At 40.6% G+C, this 22,603-nt stretch overlaps 1 protein-coding gene across 4 annotated transcripts in view; it reads left to right on the forward strand.

The window, feature by feature from the left end:
* Positions 1–792: 792 nt before the first annotated feature.
* Positions 793–22,603, forward strand: part of MME (membrane metalloendopeptidase) — a 100,585-nt gene continuing 78,774 nt past the window's right edge. For 3 of the 4 annotated variants that reach the window (XR_014294322.1, XM_082624207.1, XM_082624205.1), the window contains exons 1-3: positions 793–913; positions 5,924–6,093; positions 6,824–6,859. Coding sequence is in view for 3 of the 4 variants with exons in the window: in XM_082624207.1 (XP_082480333.1) it covers positions 5,934–6,093; positions 6,824–6,859 (196 nt within the window). In the remaining variant the exon portion in view is untranslated. Of the gene's footprint in view, positions 914–1,097; positions 1,183–5,923; positions 6,094–6,823; positions 6,860–22,603 lie in introns of those variants that run through there. The other variant, XM_082624206.1, reaches the window with a different exon arrangement.

The following is a 22,603-nucleotide window of genomic DNA, read 5'->3' on the forward strand; positions in this document are numbered from 1 at the left end:
TTGTGCAAAAAGTATTTTCTTATTTTTTACACCCTTGAAAAGGCATCACATGTCTTACATGAAAATGGTGTGCTGCTTGACTGCATTAAAACGACAAGGGTCCAGCAGACACATTATAGCTAATTTTAGTAGGTAGAGCAGACACACTTGAGCTTATTTTTCTCTGACTTTCTCACTCCCCATTCCAGCCCCTCGGGTACTCACGTTACACGATTCCCTAGAGTCAGAAGATGGGAGTGGAGAGTTTCAGTACAGAATGTATCTCTGGACATCACCAAGAAAAAGAAAGGAAGGGAAGAAAGAGAAGAGAGGGTAAGCAAAAGGGAGAGGGGAAAGGAACGGAAGGAGAGAAGGAAAAAAGGAGGGAGGGAGCGCAAGAAAAGAATGAAAGAAATAAAAACAAAGCAAGGAGAGAAAAAAAATAAAGAAAAACTGAGAAAGGAAGGAAGCTTCGCTGAAGGGAGGAAAAGGAGCGAGGAAGAGGGGAAGGAAGAGTGTGCGAAATGTTTTTGTCTGAGGTCCATTAGAGGGAGAAATAGAACCCTTATCAGCACTACAGAATCTCGAAGAGGCCGTGTATTTTCTTGAAAGCCCCGAAGCTAAGTAATTCCAAGAATGTTTGGCAAAGCCCTTTGGGGAAGGGTGAGGTGGGGGACGGGCGTGGGGGGGGCTTTCTCACCCCCCCACCCCCGGCACCCTCACAGGATGTGACAGGATTTGGGAGACCTAGAGGAAACCTTCAGGTCACCCAGGGAACTGCTCCTCTCGCTGGTCCTGCAGTGGCGAGGCGGGGTGAGGGGGGTGAGAGCGCCGAGACGCGCGGGGCGCGGAGATGTGCAAGTGGAGAAGCTGGACCCAGCGCAGGCGGGAGAAGCCGCCCGACTCGCGGCGCGGGATCTGCTGAGAGACCACGGTGAGTCTCTCTGGGTGCGGGTCCGAGGGATGCCCGGGTTCCCAGTCGCCTCCGGGCCCGGGCCGAGGCGCGCCCGGAACCTCCCCGGGGTCCGGCCTGGGCTCGGCGCCGCCGCCCGCCGCCAGGAGCCCGCGCTGCTCCGGACGCGCCTGGGCGGACGCACCGACCGACCAGCGCGCTGCGGCGCTCCCCGCCGCCCGCAGAACCCGTGCGCTCATTGGTCGGGATGTGTCTGCTCAGCAGCCTCCAACTTCTCCCGAATCCCACGGGTGAGTCCCGAGAAAGCGAGCTGGCACCTGGGAGCTGGGGGGAGATGGGTCCAAAGGGCGCGAGATCTCCCCCAGGGGCGGTGGGAGCCGTTGGGACGGGAGCCGGAGGGGAGCGGCGGCCGCGCGGAGCGGCTGCCTGGAAGGCGCACGGAGCAGGGTCCGCGGCTCAGGTCCGGCGAGATCAGAGCGCCCGGGACCCCGCGGCCGTGGGCGAGGGAGGCGTGCCCTGGGAAGAAGCTGCAACTGAGACTTGAAGAGTGAGGGAGTGGGGTTAGAGAGGGTGACCTGGACGAGGGATCTGCAAGTGATGTCAGGTCGACTCTTCAGGTTCATTTCCATAGCTTCCTGCAGCCTCTGCCTCGGTACGTCCGGTTACTGAGATCAGCGCTACGAAACTGCAGCCTGGCTGATTTGGGGGCTGGGAATTTGCCATTCCGCTGTAAAGACACTGTTTCTGTTTGTTTGTTTGTTTTTGTTTTTTGTTTTTTAAAGTAAGGTTTGTTTTCATTTTGGTTCCTGTCAGATTTTCTTCTCATTTGTAACTCACTTGCCTATTTTTACTTTCCCTACCCTGAAGATCTTTTCATTATCCTACCTCTTCATCTAGCTTTAAACCTTAGTTTCCTCTTACATAATTTATGCTGATAGAGTGCTTAAATCTCGAGGGTTGGTTGGTGGGAGTGGTGGTGGGAGTTCTTTTGCAGATGAAAGTTTCCTTAATCGGTCTTAACCTATTTGTATTATTTGAACAAAAGAGTAATTGCAACTGAAGGGTTCTCTTCATTTATTTATTTTTTAATAAATTTATTTATTTTTGGCTGAGTTGGGTTTTGCTTACTACGCGCAGGCTTTCTCTTGTTGTGGAGCACAGGCTCGTGGGCTCAGTAGTTGTGGCTTGAGGGCTCTAGAGCGCAGGCTCAGTAATTGTACAGAACGGGCTTAGTTGCTTCGCGGCATGTGGGATCTTCCTGGACCAGGGCTTGAACCCCTGTCCACTGCATTGGCAGGCGGATTTTTAACCACTGCACCACCAGGGAAATCCCAAACTGTTCTCTTTAGCCGCTTGATCAAGTTTACTCCTCTCCCATATACGATGCAAATGGTAATTTTATTAAACTGAAAAGAAGTACCTCGATTTGCAGTGACAGCATTTGGAAGCTACTAGTCCGCAAACCGGCTATGATGGCTATGAAGGCATCTAGCTGGCATTATTGCTGGCTTCCAGCACTTTAAAAAAAACTATCCGACAGTTTCTTGGACTCCATGCTGTGTCTTTTGTTGTATAGAAACACTGTACATGGGAGTAATATGTTTGGGGCTTTGCGTTCAGAACTCCGTATATCAGATCCGGGAAACACCTACAAGTTTCCCTTGTCCGGGGAAACAAGAAGGTGATTCCCCTACCATATGTGCCTCCTCAAATCTGCAGCTATCGTCTAAATATGGAACCTCTTTCTCTCTGTATTTTTTGAATTGAAGTACAGTTGATTTACAATATTGTGTTAGTTTCAGGTGTATAGCATAGTGATTCAGTGTTTTTGTAGATTGTACTCCATTATAGGTGGAACCTGTTTCTCTTGCTTCCTGTGCCTCAGTTTCCATAATACAAACTGTAATTGCGTAGTGTAACCTCAGAGACTTGCAGAAATGCTAATGTACTAATGTGTTGTGAAGATGAACATCGCTTTGGTTTATAGACTTTTCAACAAACCAGTTATCCTCTGGGTTCTTGGATTTGACGATGTGATAAAGTAATGTGTACACTCAACTGGTATAAAAATTGCTGCTGTTTGTTGCTTTGAAGCTCAGTTTCTATTTAGGCAAAATAATCTTTTATTCTTTTGGAGATGTTGTCAAGCTGAAGTTTGCAGTATTCTTGTTAGGGTAGATGTCCTAATCCTCTATCCTCTCTTGCGGAAGTGTCTACTTTTTGGCTTGAACTTTCCAACATATCTCCAATTGAGGTGGAATACTTTAAGGATGTAGCTATGTTTGGGCATATCCTGCTTTATATGGGACTACAAGTATCGACTTTATAATTTTTGTATTCTTTTGTATAATTGCCTCCTTTCCCCCCTCTCTAAAATGGGGTTGGGTGTGGTTGCATTGGACATCCAAGTATCTGAGGGATGGTGATATGTTTTTTCCTGAGGTTCAAGATTCTGACCCCTATTTTCTTAAAAGAAAATAGCAAATCAATTGGAATTACTGGAAATGAATGACAAACTTAATTAGGAGGTTAAACTTGCCTCATTTCTGCTTTGGTCAGTGCTGTTGAAAAGTGCTTCTTAGGAGCAAAAGACTGAAAATTTGCAGGATGTTTATAGGAGGGGCAGATGGATAGTTTGCAAGTGATTCAAAGATGGTATTATTTTGATTCAGGTATAAGGACTAAACAGCTTCAGTCACTGCCTTCATTTCCCCCTGTAACAATTTCTGCTGTCTAAGGTGTGGAACCATTAAGAGCCCAGCTGCCCCAGTACCCCAATCTCAAGGGTAAGAAGTAGAGCCCAGGGAAAAGTAACCCAGAAGGGAGAAAGACATACCTGCCTACTAGTTTTCCTGCATGGTGAAAACCTGGTGGCACCAATAAGCAGCTTCAATTTAACCCATGGCTGTCCTGGTTCCTGGCCCTAGATTTTACTAGAGAAACTAATTGTTTTTTCTAAGAAAGAACTAAAAAGAGAAGTGGGTCATATTATAATATATCAGGAGAACGTTCCTCTAGATTGTTTTCTGAAATATCATCAGAGCAGGGGGAGAAATACTCAGGAAATGGAAATACTCAAGCAAATGTGATTAATATTCAGATGTTCTTGAAGTCAGTCTTGAATTCATCTGGGAGAAGCAGGAAAATTATTCTTTATTGTTTACCTCTCTGTATGGTGTCCAAGCATTAAGTGTGTTTCCATCTTTTCTTTCCCCACCCACCTCCCCTATTTAAAATCCAAGGGCTACTATCAATGCAATTCCATATCATAACCCAAGAAAGAGGCTGTGAGACTAAGCCAACATGAGTCATATAACCATTAAAACATTTTAACATTCAGGTACACTACATCCCACTTTTATTGAGCAGATATGGTTTTCATGGTCTAATAAAATATTCTTATTTGATAGTCTGTCCTTGGTTATAGCCTCATGTAATCCCGGGGACAGCATGCTTAAGACTTTGTATCCAGAACTTTAAAGTCCAGTTGTGTCTCACTTATTAATAACTCACTGGGGAAATTAAATTCCTAGTTATCTGCTGATAACTGATGGCCTGATCACCCGGGCCATACTTCAAACGTAGAATCCGTTTCTACTTTATCCTATGCCTCAGTTTCCACAGAACACACTCTCAGAAAATTATGTGTATTCAACAAAGATTTCTAACTATGAGAGCATCTCTGAGCAGTCACTTCATCTAGGAACTAAATTATATGCTTAATTTGCATCAAGCTATAAAGAGCTAATCTGTTAGTTTACAATGCTCTTTTCTACAGTCAGGCAGAAAAGTTGAACTTGTGTGTTCTAAGCTTCGGTGAATGTCTGATAAAGAGTCACTAGGCCTCTAAAAGAAACATAATGAAATCTAATATTTAGGCTAATATCCCCTTAATTTTACCTCCTAGACTTCTGCAATAAGGTTTAAAGTAGCTATCATTGTATGATGATGCAATTTTCTTTCAAAATGTGTTCTTTGTAATTGTATTCTTTGAAATGTGTTCATTGTAAATGTGTTCTTACTTGTGTAGCTTTGGGCAAGTTACCTGGCTTTTCTGTGCCCCACTATCCTAAGGTATAGAACTGGAATATTCAAATCCACCTTACAAAGATTCAGTGAATTAGTGCATGCAAAGCACCAAGAACTGCGAGTGACACATGGGAAGTACTCAATAAATATCAGCTGTTATTAGCAGAAGTATTAATATTATTAATTTAAAAACAAGTTAATTATCTTAATTGTTATCCTGACCTGCAAGGTTGAATTTTTTTAATCATATTTTCTTCTTCTTCAGTTGCACAAAGAGACAGTACTTACAGTTAGTACCTTTCATCCCAGATTGTAAACCATGACTTTTGGTCCAGTGAGTGACCATTTTCAAAATGTTGTCTAACCAGTTAATAGATACCCATATTAGCAGTTGTTGTAATTTTGAACTGTAAAATAAAAGATGTTTTTAAGATAAAAAAAAAACTATTATAAGTGTTTGTTCCTTTTTGTTTTTATCTGTATTCATATTTAAAATTATTGCTTAGTCAAAACCTCGAAGTATTAGTCATTGATATCTAAGCTTATAAAGGAAACCAGTGGAACAAGCTATAAAATTCACCTTTGATGTTGTTCAGAAGGGTGAGTTTAAAGTTCAGAAGGGTGAGTTTAAAACTTTAAAACTTTCCTTAATGATGGTACAGAAGTTATTTGCTTATGAACTGCTGAAGGAATCCTCCGTGAGTATTTAACTGAGTCTCCTTGTCTGATTTTGCTTGGATCTTCAGTGATATGTCAAAAAAATCCAAAAGATTGTGACCAGGATATGTCTAACTTATGTGACTATATACTCTTTGCTTTCAGAATCAAAATTTTGACTTTCAGCAAAAAACTTTTATTTCTAATTTAAAATGAGTTAAACTTTTACTTTATTCAGCCACATTAAGCATTTAGAAAATTGTATATAGATCTCTTCTTTTTATCTATTGATTAATTTATTATGATTAGTTTGAAAAATATTTTTTAATGTGTTTTTTTTTTCAGACTTTAGGTAATGGGCAGGTCAGAAAGTCAGATGGATATAACTGATATCAACACTCCAAAGCCAAAGAAGAAACAGCGATGGACCCCACTGGAGATCAGTCTCTCCGTCCTTGTCCTGCTCCTTGCCGTCATTGCAGTGACAATGATAGCTCTCTATGCAACCTATGATGGTGAGTTACTCACACACCTGTGCCCACAAACATGCAGAAGACAGTGAAACCTTCATCTTAGGTTTTTCCCATCTATTAAACAATGTGTTAAGGAAAGAGACACTTAAAGATGGTGATATAAAGATTCATTTATAAAATGTAACATCCGTATGCCAAAACAACTAACTTTGCCTAAAGTACAATGTCTTTTATGCTTGAGGTAAGTTATTAATTGCCAAGTATGTTTCATGCACTTGTTGGTATTTTATGAAGATTCTAATGTATAATTTTACTTGATGAAAGTATTCACAATTTTATGGCCAACTTCAATTAGGCAACTTTTGTTGTGTCATTGAAATTCAAAATGGCTTTACAAGAATTTAAGAGGTCTAATTTGATCCTTAGAAGTTTTTCACAATAAGGATTAGAAAAGATTGGTTCATTAATGGAAAAAAAATGATTACCAGACTAAAACAACTGATGTTTTAACTTAATAGACCTAGGGCTTAGTGGTCAGGGATGATATAAGAAATACATTTTTTTCCTTCATTTAAAAAATTTTAAATTTAGGATTTGCTTATTTTATTCTTCTATATTTTCTTCTAACTACTGTCAATGATATATAATACTTAGGTTTTAGTTCTTGCTTTAAGGAATTGATTATCTAATTGGCCGTTTATAAAAGAATGAAAGGTAGGGAGAAAGAATATGTGTATTGAAAATATTTATGCATATATCCTCCTTTTTCTAGATGGTATTTGCAAGTCATCAGACTGCATAAAATCAGGTAAGAAGATAGTTTTTAAATTTAATAGTTTTACAATTAATTTATAACATTTAAAAATCAAATGCTAATAGATCTCTATATTTGCTTTGTGTATGTTTTTATTTGTTATAGGTCATTATTTAATAGTCAAAGAACATCAAAATATACTTAAGTAGTAGATTTGTTAATTTATTCATTCCAAAAAAGAATTCACTCCTTTCAACCCCAGAATATATGGTAGGGTAGAGATGGAGAACTATATCTGTAACTTTATGGAGCTTGCCATGTAATTGGAGAAAAAAAATCAGCACTTGAAATGGCATGCATCATATCATTAAGTGCTGAATTTCTCAATGCAGATCATTAGAGGGGTAAGAATGAAAAAGGGAGTGACATATAGTCCTGTAAAGCAAGGTGGAGAAGTTAGATTTGGGAGGGGTCTTGAAGCAGGGCTAGGATTTGGAAGTGGAGGTACAGAAGAGGGAATTCCAAACTAGGAGAAAGAACAGGAATAAATCGTGTTGAGAAGCAGTGAAAATGTAGGCATGATAGATAGGGACATGTTATGGAGAGCTTTGAAAATTCATGTTTAGCCTTGATTTTGTAGTAAAAGAGAAAAGGATATTTTCCTGAACAGATTACTTGTTAAGGCAAAAGTTGGAAGATGATTCTGGGAATACTAGGCTGGGTGGATTGAGTGAAAAGCTAGGGAGGGAGGGCAGGTAGGGGCTGCTTCTGTAATCCAGGTGTGAGTTTAGGAGGGCTGCCTGCGGTGGGATGAAAGAGCTATGAGACAACCTGAGGGACAATTGGATGGCTTAATAGCACTGACTTGCTAAATGAAAGATATGAATACTTTGAAAATGACACCAACTTTGAAACCTCAAGGGACTCGGGAGACTGTGGCAGCTCATACTGAAATAGCAAAGTTATGAGGTAAGTTTGTTTTAGGGAGGGATGTGATTAATGTGGATTTAGACCTATTGCGTGTAAATCAGGGATAACATCTAAGTGGAGATAGACAGTAAGAAAGTAGAGATCGAGTGAATTTAGGATCTGTCAGCCAAGGGGTGATAGCTGAAGCCTTGGGAATATTTGAGTTCCTAAAAGTAGAAGTGTAAGAGCTGAACTTAAGAGGACATCAAGAATTAGAGTAGAAGGAAAAGAAAAGTCAGAGAAGGGAACAGAGAAGTGTATGGAGCTATAGAAGTCACATCAATTAGAATGTGGTGAAAAAAAGAAGAACATTTTGACAAGGAGAAGAAAGGTGGTTGCTGGCATAGCACCTTGGATATGAACACAGTATTTATGCCCTTTGAGAAGAGATTCTAAACTTCCTTTCTGATGTCTACATTTCTTCCAAGAAATAATCTGTCCCAAATGATTTTTAACCACTTTCTGTTGGATTGTCTTATCTGGGTTTTTGTTATTCGCTGAACTTTGCAAAATAGTAATGGGAAAATATTGTGGGATTCTAGGTTATTGTCTAATGTCCTTAGTATGTATGTGCTCTTTGTTTTTCTGTATTGCTTTTTGCCTTTTTCCCCCCGCCACCGCATCTCAAGTGCACTGGCCACATGTACACTCTGGGACATGATGTGGGTAGCTTGAGGGAGACCTGATTGGGATACTAGCCATTTGCTCCTGAGTGTAATAACATGCACTTTCCCATCCAAGGGCCTTCCCAGAAACAAAAGAAGTTTCTTTATTCCTCAGGGAAATGGCTGCACAGGTGCCTTGACTGGGAGATGTCCAGGGTCTCTGTGCCAGAGTTGGTATGTGCCCAAGTTGTCAAAGTTACCATTTGCTTCTCCCTAAATCCTATCTCTCCTTTCTCTCTACCAGCTGCCCTATTATATGCTCATGCTATTCTGTTTTGAGTAACTCCCACTTATGTGTTGCCCTCCAATTATCTCTAAGTTTCTCAGTCCTCAGTATACTTGATGCATCTATTAAGTCTCTTAATCTGTAGGTTCTCTCAGATTTTTCTCCCTCTCACTCTTTTTTCTTGGATTTTATTTTTGAAGAAACTAGATCCTTTGACTAGGTAGGCATATCTTTGTAAAATCCTACAGGTGATTGTACCCCAGAGATCTGAGCAGGTTCCTTTAGTGGTACCCACCCAAGGAGCAATATGACATTTGGAATCTGGAATCTTACATGTGACTTAATGTTTAGAGATATGACTTTGGCTTTTTTTTAATACTGTTTGGCAAGGCTTAACTCAGTAAAATGTATTTAAACTGTATCCTTTAATTGTAGTTTAGAAATCATACCAAACGTAAAAAGCACCTCACAGAACTATATCTTGGCAGAGAAATGTGTACAATAGAAATAGCTTCAGTGGTAAACAAGGTTGCTGAATAGCTGTGTGTTTTTCTTCATTCTGCTCTGTTGGTTCACAAGCTGCTACAATACTTTCATATTCGTAGTTACTCTTCCTCCCTGGGGGGAAAATGATGAAACTCACTCTTATGGATAAAGTTTTCATGCCCTACACATACATACACACACACACACACACACACACACACACAGAATCCTCTACTGGTTAGAAAATATTTTCTGCCACAGAAACCATAACTATTGCTTTTAGAAGTTGCTTCAGATTAAGAAAACTCTAGGGGAAATCTTGGACAGAAAAAAAAGGGAGAGAGTGAAAGAGTGGAGTGGATGGAAAGAAAAGAAAGATGGAATAAAAGATGTTGAAAAAAATATAAAGTCTCCTACCAGCAATTCTATAGATTACTTTAAAAGATTGGGAGAATTCAAACCTGAGCACAGAAATTGTTGAGAATTGGAAAAGTTAGGTATTGATACCCAAGGTGCTTATTTCAAGTGAAAGTTGGTTTTAGCTGAAATCTTCCTCCTCATGGAAGGGAAAGTCATGGCAAGTGTACTTCTCTCTTTGATCCTTTGAAGTCAAGGGATGGAGGTCAAGCCACACCAAGGCAAAAATAAAATATTGCAGAAAGCTGTGGATCAGCTTGAAATTTGTTTGGTGTTGGGTCCTTTAAATCTGAGCCTCTATAAATTTAAATATTTGTAATTACATAAAATGCTGTTTACAATACATACTTTAAGTTAACTTGCCTGTATAAGAAATGCATCCCTCTGAAAGATTACACTGGACCTAAAATGAAACAAACACTTCTTAACAAATAACAAGTTAAGGCAGTGTTCAAAACCCTACTATTAAAGTATGAGTAATACTATTCATCTCTTATTTACTATATAAGATTGTTAAAAACATAGAATTATAGAGCTTGGATGTGATTTCTCAAACGTCTCTGTGTAAATCTAAATCCTGAAACTGGCTTCCATTGCATTGCAACCTTAGTAAGATTTCAAGGAATCATATACTTTAAATCAGGGTTTCTCAGCTTCATCACTGTTGACATTTTGGGCTGGATAATTCTTTGTTATGGGGAAGGGGGCTGTTCTGTGCATGGTAGGATGTTTAACAACATCCTTGGCCTCTACCCACTAGGTGACTATCAGCACCTTCTCCCAGCTGTGACAACCAAAAAGTATCTCCAGACGTTGACAAATGTCTCCTTGGGGCAGCAGAATCATCTCCACTTGGGTACCACTGGCTTAGATAATCTCAAGAGGTCATCTAATGCTTTTCCCTTTGTGGTAGACAGAATAATGCCTCCCTAAAGATGTCCACTTCCTATTCCTGGATCTTATGAATATGTTATCTTATAAGGCCAAAGGTACTTTGCCAAGGTGGTTATTAAGTTAAGGATATTGGGGAGATTATCCTGAATGATCTGGATGGTCTTATGTGATCACAAGGTCCTTATAAGGGGAAGGGAACAGGAGGGTCAGAATCAGAGAGAAAAATGTAACAACAGAAGCAGAGGAAGCCAAGTTTGGAGTAATACAGCCATGAGCCAGGGAATGTGTGCAGTCTCTTGAAGCTGGAAAGGGAAAGGAATGGTTCTTCCCTAGAGCATCCAGAAGGAATGCAGCCCTGTTGACCCCTAGAGCCATAAGATAATAAATTTGTGTTTGTGGCAATGTGTTGTAGCAGCAATAGGGAACTAATAATACACCCTTCCGTATTTCTTTTATTTGGGGGCTGTCTTTGAAGAGTTAAAACACACACACAGTGTTTCTTTCTTAACTAGTGTTTTATTACTAAATTGAGGTATGTAACATACAATGATAAGGAAGAAATGTTAAATAGGTTAATAGAGGGCTATAACAATACAGGAGGATATTAATAGAATATAAAAAAGTAAAAATAGGAGATAAAATAGAATAATAATAGCTAACACTTACTGAATGTTTATGTGTCTGACACCATTGTAAGCAGTTTACATTTGATCCTCATAGTGACCTTGTGAGGTAGGTACCATTATACATTCCTTTTACGGATGAACAAACTTGAGCTAGGATTGCACTCCAGGCAGCCTGACTCCAGAACCTGTATTCATGACCAACTTTCCCTGTTGCCTCAAAGGACACCAGGAATCTATCAAACTTTTAATACTGTATGCCTGTACGTACAGTATTTGAGAGCAGATTGCCTCCGCTCATGCTAGAACTTGGAACTAAAGGACATAAGATGACAGAGAGTTGAAATAATTAAATACAGACTAAGAAGGAGAATGAATATCTCTCTGACCAAGAAACAGGCTACTTTACTGAGAACAGCGATCAGCTTTATCAGTGATTTTAGTACATCAAACACAACATGGAATTGAGGGGTTTAAAGAGGCAAACATTAGCAGTGTAGTCCTAAACTCTCCAGGGGATAGAGAAACCAAGTTAAGATACATGAGCAATACAGTTCTCAAGAGAGAGCAAGACCATCTGTACAGTTGTGCAGGTTGTACACTGCACAATTGTGGCAGCCCTGAGGGACAGGTTTGTGGAGCGTCAGGACCTGGATGAAACTCCTCATAACTCCATTTCCTTTACTTTAATTCTCTACTTATCAAGCAAACTTTTGATGAGTATTTAAATATTAATACAAGGAAAGGAGGCATTCTGTTCACTTGAAAGATATGTTAAGCTTGATGAGATTATGTACTCATATTCTGATTTATAATCACTTTTGTGTGGCTTGAGCTATAACCCTTGAAGTAAATGAACCTTCCAAATATCTGATCATTTCTTCAAGGACCAGATCCTGGTAGTGCCCTAAGTGAAGTATCTTGTTACCAGCTGGCCTTTTCATGGCAGCAACAAGGAATCTCTGCATTGCTGTGGGCCATGGTCCCTCCTTTCTTGCCTGTTAACACCTCAGAAGCCTCCACGAAGAAAAATGACACAACTAGATGAGTACAGGAAAGACCGCAGACAGACTCTTGAGGGCTGCCAGGCATGTAACAGCCTTTCAGAGTGGGAGATGAGGCTACTTCATTATGTAATTTAGCTTGAAAAAATCCTTCAGGCAATAAGAACGCAGCCGGCATCTTAGTGGAAAGGCTGCTGAAGCACACCTTTGTTAATTTAAATGTGGCATGTGGCAATTTGCTTTGGGCGGCTTCCCTGACACCATTCTCCTGACAATTGTGTAGCAATACTTGCTTCAAAAGTTCTCCAGTCAAAATTAGCATCTGTCAATCACATCCTTTCCAAGAAAGGGAGTCAGTGATGTGATAAATACACACATATGTTTTTTTTTGTTTGTTTGTTTGTTTGTTTGTTTTTTTTAACCTTCTGGGTAGATTTTAAGCAGTAGTGCACCATCTTTTTTTTTAGTGCAAGGTCAAGGTATTGAAAACATAGATAAGTTGGACTAAGTGGTTAAAGGGAAAGAAAATTAGCAATGCCTGATAAGCTTATTTGGAATCTTAAGGCTTATTTTACAGCTGCAAACATTACCTGTGCGTAAAGGAGTGGATATAAACTCTAGCTTGCGGAGAGGTGGGGTGAGGACCCCAGCTTTATGTTCAACATTGTAGAGTGAGAAATATGGGAAGATCCCTCTGCAGTTGAAGTGTCTTGCTTTGTCCTGCTCACCAAAATCCATGGTGTAGCAAGGTGCTTCCCAATAAGCTTTTGATATAATATGAAGCTCCAGTTAATAATATTGATAGATTTTTAAAGGGGAATTGAAAAATAAAGAGTTAAAAAGTCTGTAAGGGGAAAGTTACACAAGCCCTTGAATCTTGAAAATTTTTGTTCTCTGAGATCATTCAGAAAAAGAAATTCTGGGGTGGGGGGTGGTGGTTTTGATCCGATTTCTGACTGACTGAAAACTGGAATAAATTCTCTTTGTTCAAAACACCCTCACCCCATACCCACTAGAAGAGCTATAATAAAAAAGATAGACAATACCAAGTGTTGGTGAGGATGTGGAGATTAGAACTGTCATACATAGCTGGTGGGAATGTAAAATATTTCAGTACATCCCAATGTGATATACAAAAACCATTTTGGAAAACATTTGGCAGTTTATGTGGAAAATTAAACATACACTTTCCATACAACCCAACAATTTCACTCCTAGGTATTTACCTAAGAAAAATGAAAATACATGTCCTCAAAAGGATTTCATGTGATTTTTAAATTACAGCATTATTCATAGTAGCCAAAACATGGAAACAACCCAAATACCCATCGATAGGTGAATAAACAAAATATGGTATGGCTATAAATGGGAATACTACACAACATCAAAAAGGAACAAACTATGATACATGCAACAATAAGGAACCTCAAGAATGTTATACTAAGTAAAATAAGTCAGATAATAATAAAACCTGCATATTATATAATTTCATTTATATGAATTTACAGAAAAGACAAAACTATAGAGGCAGAAAGTAGAATAGCTATTGCCTAGGGCCTGGGAGTGGAGCAGGGATTCCTGCAAATGGGCACAAGGAAACCTTTTGGGGTGATGGAATTTTTCAAATTGGATTGTGGTGATCATTGCACAGCTGTATAAATGTATTAAAAGTCATTGTGTGGGGCTTCCCTGGTGGTGCAGTGGTTGAGAGTCCGCCTGCCGGACACGGGTTCATGCCCCGGTCCGGGAAGATCCCACGTGCCGTGGAGCGGCTAGGCCCGTGAGCCATGGCCGCTCAGCCTGCGCGTCCAGAGCCTGTGCTCCGCAACGGGAGAGGCCACAACAGTGAGAGGCCCGCGTACCGCAAAAAAAAAAAAAAAAAAAGTCATTGTGTGAATTTTATGGTATGCGGATAAAAAGCAACAAAATCACCCTTATCCCTTTTTTCCCCATCTCTCCAGTGTCCATTTGTAAGTAATTATCTTCTGTTTTGATCTTATGCTTGTTATTGTAATTAAATGTTGAGTCCGTTGATTCCTATTTCCACAATTCAAAGTGATTATGTGTAGTTTTCAATGCCTACCAAATCACTAAATAACTTAAGCTTCTCAGTTTGAGTGAGTACCTATTATTTGATCATATTCGTGTTATATTGATGAAAAGTCTGTGGAAATTGTAAATCAACTAGGAAGTTGAAATTATTTCGGAATTAGACATTGGAAGCATTGTTTGCATGTGCTGGAGTTTCACTTTCAGAGGAAGTGAGAGATATATGTGGTATGGTAGGGCCAGGTGGACCCATCATCTCTCAGTCAAAGGCAGAATACTGGGTCTACCACAAAGTGGTTACTGGGGATAATCATGCTTCTGGGAAAATGTGTTGGTTTTTCATAAGGGTTCTATGAAATGTTTCCCTTTTCACCTTGACTACTAGTGTGTCAAGAGATTTGTTTTTAACCTATAATTATAATCTTTGTATACATTTGATTCATTAGCATTATTCCTGCCCTCCTCTTTCTTTCTCAGCTAATGTATTTGATTTTATTTCCTGTATCCCTGTAAGGCCACTTTGAATTCTTTTATGAACAATGTATGTTAATAATAAGATGACTAGAATATAGATAAATTCCAACAATAGATACGTGCAGGAGCAAGGCTGTTAAACAGTAAATTTTATTTCAAAGAGTTGCAAGTGTTATGAATAATTAAGGCACAATCTTTTGAAAGATTACAGCTTCTTTTTCCACTAAGCCAACAGCATAGTAGAACTAAGATGTAAGTTCAGGCCACATTCTGTGTTGTTAGTATGCGATCTTAATTGTCAGTTTAGCTCTCTGCATTTCATTTTCCTTACCTACAAAATTGAAATTAAAAGTGTCTTATTTTACAGAGAAACAGCAAAGATTAATGACAGCCCATTTCATGTTATGCATCCTTCAAGGAGATGCACCACAGGTATAATGCACAGATATATCCCATTTAATGTGTTCTTTCATGAAAGTTTACAGATGCACTATTTAAAGCTATTTATTGAGAAAAAAAAAAGCTATTTAGTGAGAATCAAAAGAAGGCAGTCAATATATTTTTTAAGTGGAAGGTGTAGCCAAAAATAGAGAGAGTGTAGGGGGTGGAGGGAGAGAGAGAGAGAGAGAGAGAGTAGTACATTTTAGATAGTCTCGGGTAAAAATGTGTCATCTCTTATTAACATTTTCCTTGACTACTGTGCTCTATGTTAGCACAGGGAGTGACAGTTCGGCCTGTGAATGAACTGTAAAATGAACACAATCAGAAATGGGCACTTGGATCCATGTTGCCTGTAAAGCAAAGTGCTTTTTTTTGTTTGTTTTCTGTAAAGCCAGTCAAGCACAACTTGATTTGAACACGTAGCTATTCTGTGGTCACCCTTGCAGACATTCACTGTCAGCCCTTCCCTCACCAATGATTAACCCCTAAAAGTAAATAAGCCAGAGGCCTGTGGTAAGAGGAGAATAACTAGATTCTTGCTATTCAAAGCGTGGTCCACTGTACCATCAGCATCAGCTGGGAACTTGCAAAAATGCAAATTCTCAGGCCCCACCTCAGACCTATTGAATCTGCAGCTGCATTTTTAGTCAAGTCCCCAGGAGAGGAGAGTGCACAGTAAAGTTTGAAAAGTGCTGAAGACTCGTGATTCTCAACTGTGGCTGCTTATTAGGATAATTGGGGAAGCTTTTAAAATATACCCATGCCAGACCTCCCTCCTCTCTGACACACAGAGTTCCAATTCCTTCAGCGGAGTGGTCTCTGATAAGTGTTGGGGGAAAGGAATTTAAGTAAATAAATAGACATTAAGATATGTAGGGGGCTTCCCTGGTGGCGCAGTGGTTGGGGGTCCACCTGCCGATGCAGGGGACGTTGGTTCGTGCCCCGGTGTGGGAGGCTCCCGCATGCCGCTGAGCAGCTGGGCCCGTGTGCCGTGGCCGCTGGGCCTGCGCGTCCGGAGCCTGTGTTCCGCGGCGGGAGAGGCCGCAGCAGTGAGAGGCCCGCGTACCGCAAAAAAAAAAAAAAAAAAGATATGTAGGAATTCCCTGGACATTTACATTTACATTTACATTTACATTTTTAAAAGAAAGTATATGTTAACCAACTGGTTGATTTAACAGGTGCGATTTCAGACTGTGCCGCTCAGTAAAAACTAAGTCACTATGCCTGTTTTTCTACTAATAATGGAGAAGCTGAACCTGGACTGTCCCCCTGAATTTCCCCAGTAGAATGCGGGCATGGATGTTTTCATAGAGACTTCAGAACAATGTCTTTCCTCATCCATTCATCTATTCATTCGGTCATTTTTTTATATTTCTCAAAATCATTAATTGTGCACCTTCTAAACGTTGAGCACTTTTCTAGACACTGGGAGTATGAACTAAGATAAACCCTGCCCTCAGGAAAGTGACAGTCTGGTCAGCATGACAGACCAATAAACAAAATTACCATACGGTTTGGGTAAGTGCTAAGGCAGAGAGAAGCAGTGCTGCAGGCACTCTGAGAACAGGGCGCCTAAACCACATCAGTCATTATAGACTGGCAGCTAGAGTGATTGTAATGAACAGGGCCAGGAAAGCATTCACAAGAGCAAATGTCACCTGCTAGTTCAGAAGGCCACTCAGAGGTTGCCAGGCCAGTGGAGCGGAGGGCAGCATGTGCACAGGCTGGATGCACGATGCATGCAAAGGCTGGGTGGGTGTAGGATCTGCAAGTGGTTCATGATGGCTGGAGTGTAATGTGAAATGCACTGCGTTGTAATTCCTCTTCAAGTCTATAGAAAATGAATAAATATGTTATGGGGAGCATCTAAAGGATTTTAAGCAGAGGTGGAACGTATTCAAGCTTGCCTGCTGGCTAGCGCAGACTTGGTGAAGTGGAGACAAAGATTTACCCACACAAGGGAATACTATTTCCAGGTCCCAGGGATGAGGGAGAGCTTAGCAAGGTTGAAGAACTGGAAGAATGGCTATAGGGCTGAGTCACAGCGGGCATGAATGTGGATGTGAGAGTGGGGGTGAGAAGGGTGTTTGAGTGCTGGCACAAGAGATAGGCAGAAACTGAATCTTGTAGTCTGTGGTAAAGTGTTTGAGTCTTCCTAATAGCAATGGGAAGTTACAGAAGGAAGGGTTTTCAGTGAAACATGACTTGATCAGAATTGTTGAGGAGGATCACTGACTGTACCTAAAGAACGACTCTGGGCAAGGAATTGGGCTACTGTGCACTTAATCTGGATGGGGCAAGGAATTGGGCTACTGCGCACTTAATCTGGATGAGAGCTGAGGGTTGCCTGGATTTGATGGTAACAGGGTGGAGAGAATAGATGGATTTGAGAAATATTTAGGAGGTAGAATTTTTAAGGCATAGTGTTTATGTAAATATGTGAGGTTGTGAAAAAGAAGTGAGTGAAATGTAACTCAAGTTTCTGGCTTGAGAAACTAGGTGGTAAGTGTTGCCAGTCACTGAGCCAGGGAACACGGAGGAAGAGCTGGTTGGATAATAGGCTGGGGCCCATGCAGCGAAAAGGTCCCTTTGAGGCAGTGTAGATTTGAGATACTGGTGAGTCTTCTGTATGGCGAAGTTCAGGAAAGTCAAGGTTGGAGATAAGGATTCAGGAGTCTTCAGCGTAGGGGAGAGGTGGTTGAGATTTCCCAGGAAGGAATGGAGATTTTTTAAAAGAAACTGAAGAGGAGGAGCCAGGGAGGTACAAGGAAAATCAGTAAAGTGTAAAATCACTGAAGCAAAAGTTAGAGGGTACGTTAAAAATCAGAGTCTGATCACTGGAGTTAAATGCAGCTGAGAGGTTGAGTAGGACAAGAAATGAAGGCAGAAAGGAAGAGGTTGAAGATTCCATTGAAGATGGGAAAGGTGATGGATCTTGTTCCTGGGGATGTAAGAGAGGATATATCCAGAGAAAAGATGGCAGGACCACTCTTAAACAGAGGAGGACCCCCTCTTCCTCTCTTACCAGGGGAAAAGCAGCAATGATAGCGTGCATGCAAGTACGGTTAGAGGCTGAGAAGGATGGGAAGCCATGTGGCTCATCCAGTTACTTCAGTTTTCTCTGTGTAAGAGGAAGTAAGGGTATTGAAGGCTGGAAAGGGCCAGTGTATGGAGTGGAAGGGAAGACTAAGCAGGACCACGTAGAAAGGCTGTGCACAGAATTGATGGCCCTGTTGAAGCTGAAGACCATAATTTGAAATGGCATTAAACCAGGAAGTTATGGGGTTTTCCCAGCATCACAGGTAATATCTTCCACAGATATTTATTGAATACTGTTCTAGTTGCTGCAGATGCAGAGGTGAACAACACAAAGTCCCTGCTCATAAGGAGCTTGCAATAAAAAAGTCAATCAATAAATCTGCAAAAAACATTCTTAAATATCTTAGCCTAGAGTTGGAAGGGAAAAGGTAGGCAGCTGGGAAGATTCAGGGTAGGCTCCTGTGCAGGGGCGAGGAAATGAAATACTTTGCTGAGTTGATGGTTTAAATGATGACACCACAGGATGTAGGCTGGATAGAAAGTGAAAGAAAGGCAAAGGAAGAACAGAGTGAGCATGAAGTGAGAATTCTCAGTAAAGTAGCAGAGCAGGTGCAGAGGCAATAAAGAAATGAAAGAACTTCTAAGGATGGGAAGGCCAAAGTGTAGGTTACTCAAGTTGAAGATTTCAAAGGTAGAACTATTCTTGGTGATAACATTAGGACCATAAAAATGCAGGTACAGATATGGAATGGAGGTGAAGGTCATGAGAGTTTCTAAGGTTAAGAAATTCTTAAGCCAGAGAGTAGCAGAGATTGTCCACATAGTCTCTGATGTTACTTGGGAAGATGGTAGAACATTTGTGGAAGGGAAGACTGAGCGAGGTGTTGAGTCTTTCATAAACAAAGTTGAATGTCTAGGAAGTTAGTGGATGACAGAGATAAAGTAGATGAGGTGGGTGGGGATGGTCAGCTGGCAGAAGCCTAAATAAACACAGTGGAGAGGAATGATTTGGAGACTTCAGAGAGTGATAGAAGAAGAGTGGTTTTGTTTTTCAGTGTGCGGAGTGCTGAGGGAGAGAGAGCTTCCCTTTCTTTCATTCTCTAGAGGTAGGTTTGTAGGAGATACCCTTCTGAATGGAGGGAAATGTTTGCTGCCAAGAGTCAGATTCTAGAATCATAGTATGTGCCACCCGATCTAGAAATTAGTCCACACGGGGTAGGGTTTTCGACTTCTTTGTTGTCATATGTGATAATATCACTCCAGTGAATCAACAGCAGCCGGTAATAGGTGACACTGGAGGGCTGTCTGTCTTGCATGTTGTGCGGGAACTCCGTTTGATGGAATTAGAATTACTCATGAATTCATTTTTATTTATTGTTTCACCAACCTAGATAAAAACTCAAAGTGAATCAGTGAGTTCTTTTCTCAAAACAAAATGTTTGTTTAAACATTTTTCAGAGGCACGATCTTCCTTCAAAATTAAAAGAAAAAAATGTCCAAACGGAATTATCACATTTCAGATACCACATGTTCTTTTTTTTTTTTGCGGTACGCGGGCCTCTCACTGTTGTGGCCTCTCCCTTTGCCGAGCACAGGCTCCGGACGCGCAGGCTCAGCGGCCATGACTCACGGGCCCAGCCGCCCCGCAGCATGTGGGTTCTTCCTGGACCGGGGCACGAACCCGTATCCCCTGCATCGGCAGGCGGACTCTCAACCACTGCGCCACCAAGGAAGCCCCACATGTTCTTTTAAAAAAACTTTTCAATCCAGAGAAGTCTGACAGTAGGTACCTTAGCTTGAAACTAATACAGAGGGGTTTGGTCCACAGCACAGACTAAAGGATTAGGAAGTCAAGCTGAAATCAATTAGCAGGTAACCAGTAGCTAGCAGTGCATCTGTTTCTTTGTGCTTGATGCTTAAAGCAAAAACAAGCAAGCCAACTATAAAATGGTGAAGATGGCTTAGGCCATATCTTTTAAGTAGTTCCCTTTGTTAATCAAGGCTTTCTTGAACTTCAAAGAAATTCTTATTTAAAGAACTCCCAAATCATTAAAGACTTATAATAAGATATGCTTCAGGATCTAGTAATTATTTAAAAATACTTCCAGAAAAGAAAGTTTTTGTAAAATCTAGGGGGTTAATTTTCTGGTATAATGAAATTAATTGAGTGAAATTAGGATGTTTCTGATACCTCTGCCAGTCTGAAGCCAAAATGAATTCATTACTCCTGAACACATGTATATAGCAATTAATGATTTCACTAACTTAGAAGCCAAGAAACAAAGTGTTAATAATTGTATTTGTTCAGAGAAATAATTTAATTATATTTAAGTGAATCAAATAAAAAAGCAATATATGAAAAGTCATTAACTGAACAGAATATCTCTCAAAACCCTGTGTATATAATATTCTGTAGCAAGGCAATGATAATGTGTTGAGAAGAAATGGCACAAGTGAAACCTTGAAAGTCCCCTTAAACTTGTATCCATGTAAATATGAATCTTTAAAAGAGAATATAAGTTAGCAGCTATAGATGCTATGAAACTTTACATAATGTATTTCAACAACTATGTAATAAAATTAAAACAAAGAAAAGAAGTGGGAGGATCTGCAAAGCTGACAAACTGGTTGAGTTCCATGAAGGCCCGTGTTGCAGGATCAGCCCCATTGCAGGCCCAGGCCCTTACTAAGAACAAGGTCAGCGACTCTGGTTCCATCTCCAGTCAGTCTCACGTCTGGTGAGCTGCCTCTGACCCCAGCTCTAGTGAGTGGGTTCCTACCTTGTCTCCTGGGACCTCACTGCTGGCTCATTCCCTAGCTATGGAAATTGAGTTTCTGCTTTTTCTTCCCCATCTTCTGGGACTGAAACCCAGCTTAGTTCTTAACCTCATTGCCTTTTGCCTGAAGAACTTTCTTGGATCACCACACTGTCTGCTGGGTACAGCTCCCTCATCACAGCTGCCTGCTGTTCCTTGTCCCTGTGTAGCTTCTCTCCATTGCTCTGAGCCAGGAACTTCCTCTGTTGCTGATTCCTTGTGGTCTATCTAAAATAGGGTTCAGTCTCACTGGATCGGCTCAGACTACTTCTATCTGAGCCCAGTTTATGTACATGACACACATTTTATATGGAAGAAAAATGTTTCTTCATTTGCTGAAGAAGAAACAACTCACTAATGTTGTATGCCAACACAGAAAGCCAAGGATCCGGCTTTTCCCTCAACCATCAGCCAACCACACCTATTAATTTTAAAAACTTAAGGAGGGAGGAATCAGTTCTTTGTCTTGTTTTATTGAAATATAAGAAAATCTAACTAAGTGTTGAAAGTTCAAAATTTTTCAGATACTGCCTATCCAACTTTAAAAGAACAATAAAAGCCATTTTTATTTGAGTGTAGTAACAGGCAAAAGAAACCAGTATCAAAATATTTTAAGATCTGATAAAGTAAAAGTATGGCTTTTAAATAACAGGTGGTGATAATTTCCTAACAGAAGACTTAATTGAGAATGAAGGATTCTTTTGGAGTGTCTATTATGAACTAGTCATTGTGCAAGGTGTTGGAATTAGAATCGTTGCTGCGGGTAAAGGGTGTACCTATAATTATCATTGTTTATTTATCTGTGGATTACCTGGAAATATACTTTGAATTATTTCTTAGAAACTGCACATCTCATACTGATAACTTATTTCATGGTTGTTGGTCTAAGGCTCCATCTCTCACCTAGCCATACAGTCATACAAATGATGCCATGATGTATGAACCTTACAGAAGAGGTCGTCCGGCAGCTTAACATCTGCAGTCCATGAGAACTCTGTCTAGATTCATGGGGAGACCTTGTCCAAGCTAGGGCTCCTGAAAGCCTAAGTTGACTTGGCCAGGCCATGTGTTGAAGAGATGATTTGGAACTTTTTGACCAGCCATACAGATAGATTGAGGATGAAAGGGCCTGCTTCTATTAGATGCCCAAGATAAGGACTTCTAGGACAAGGCTGGCTGTTTCCTGCAAGCTCAGCAATAGTAAATCTTTCTTCCCATGATCAGATCTCTTTCCTAAACTGGACAGGGTGACAAAGGCCAAGCCCCTGACTATTAGTTCCCACAGGTCTCTTTCCACCAATCAGAGACAGGTAGGGTTCCTCCTGGGATGCTGAGGCCCTGGGGATCTAGCTCTTCATTCTTTATCCATCCTGTACCCTTCCTTCTGAGAATGGCCTACCTTTCCACACTCACAGAGAGCCGCTCTACACTCCAGTCCTCTTTCGGTTGCCTCTTTTATCAAGGCTGTCACTTACCTTCTTTGCCTGGACCACAACTCTGTTCCTGACTCACATATCTGTTGAATGAATGAAGGAATGAAATGCCTTCCCTCTTCCATCTTTGCCTAGCTAACTGTTTTGCTCCCAGCACATCCTATATGCTTACCCATAACTCACGTCTCACTTGTAGTTAGTTGTGCAATGTCTAGTTTTGCCCCCTGTAATAACTATTTCTATCTTACTTATCAGTCTGTTT

The sequence above is a fragment of the Mesoplodon mirus genome (assembly GCF_964341445.2).
Source record: "Mesoplodon mirus genome assembly, chromosome: 6".
Lineage (NCBI taxonomy): Eukaryota > Metazoa > Chordata > Mammalia > Artiodactyla > Ziphiidae > Mesoplodon > Mesoplodon mirus.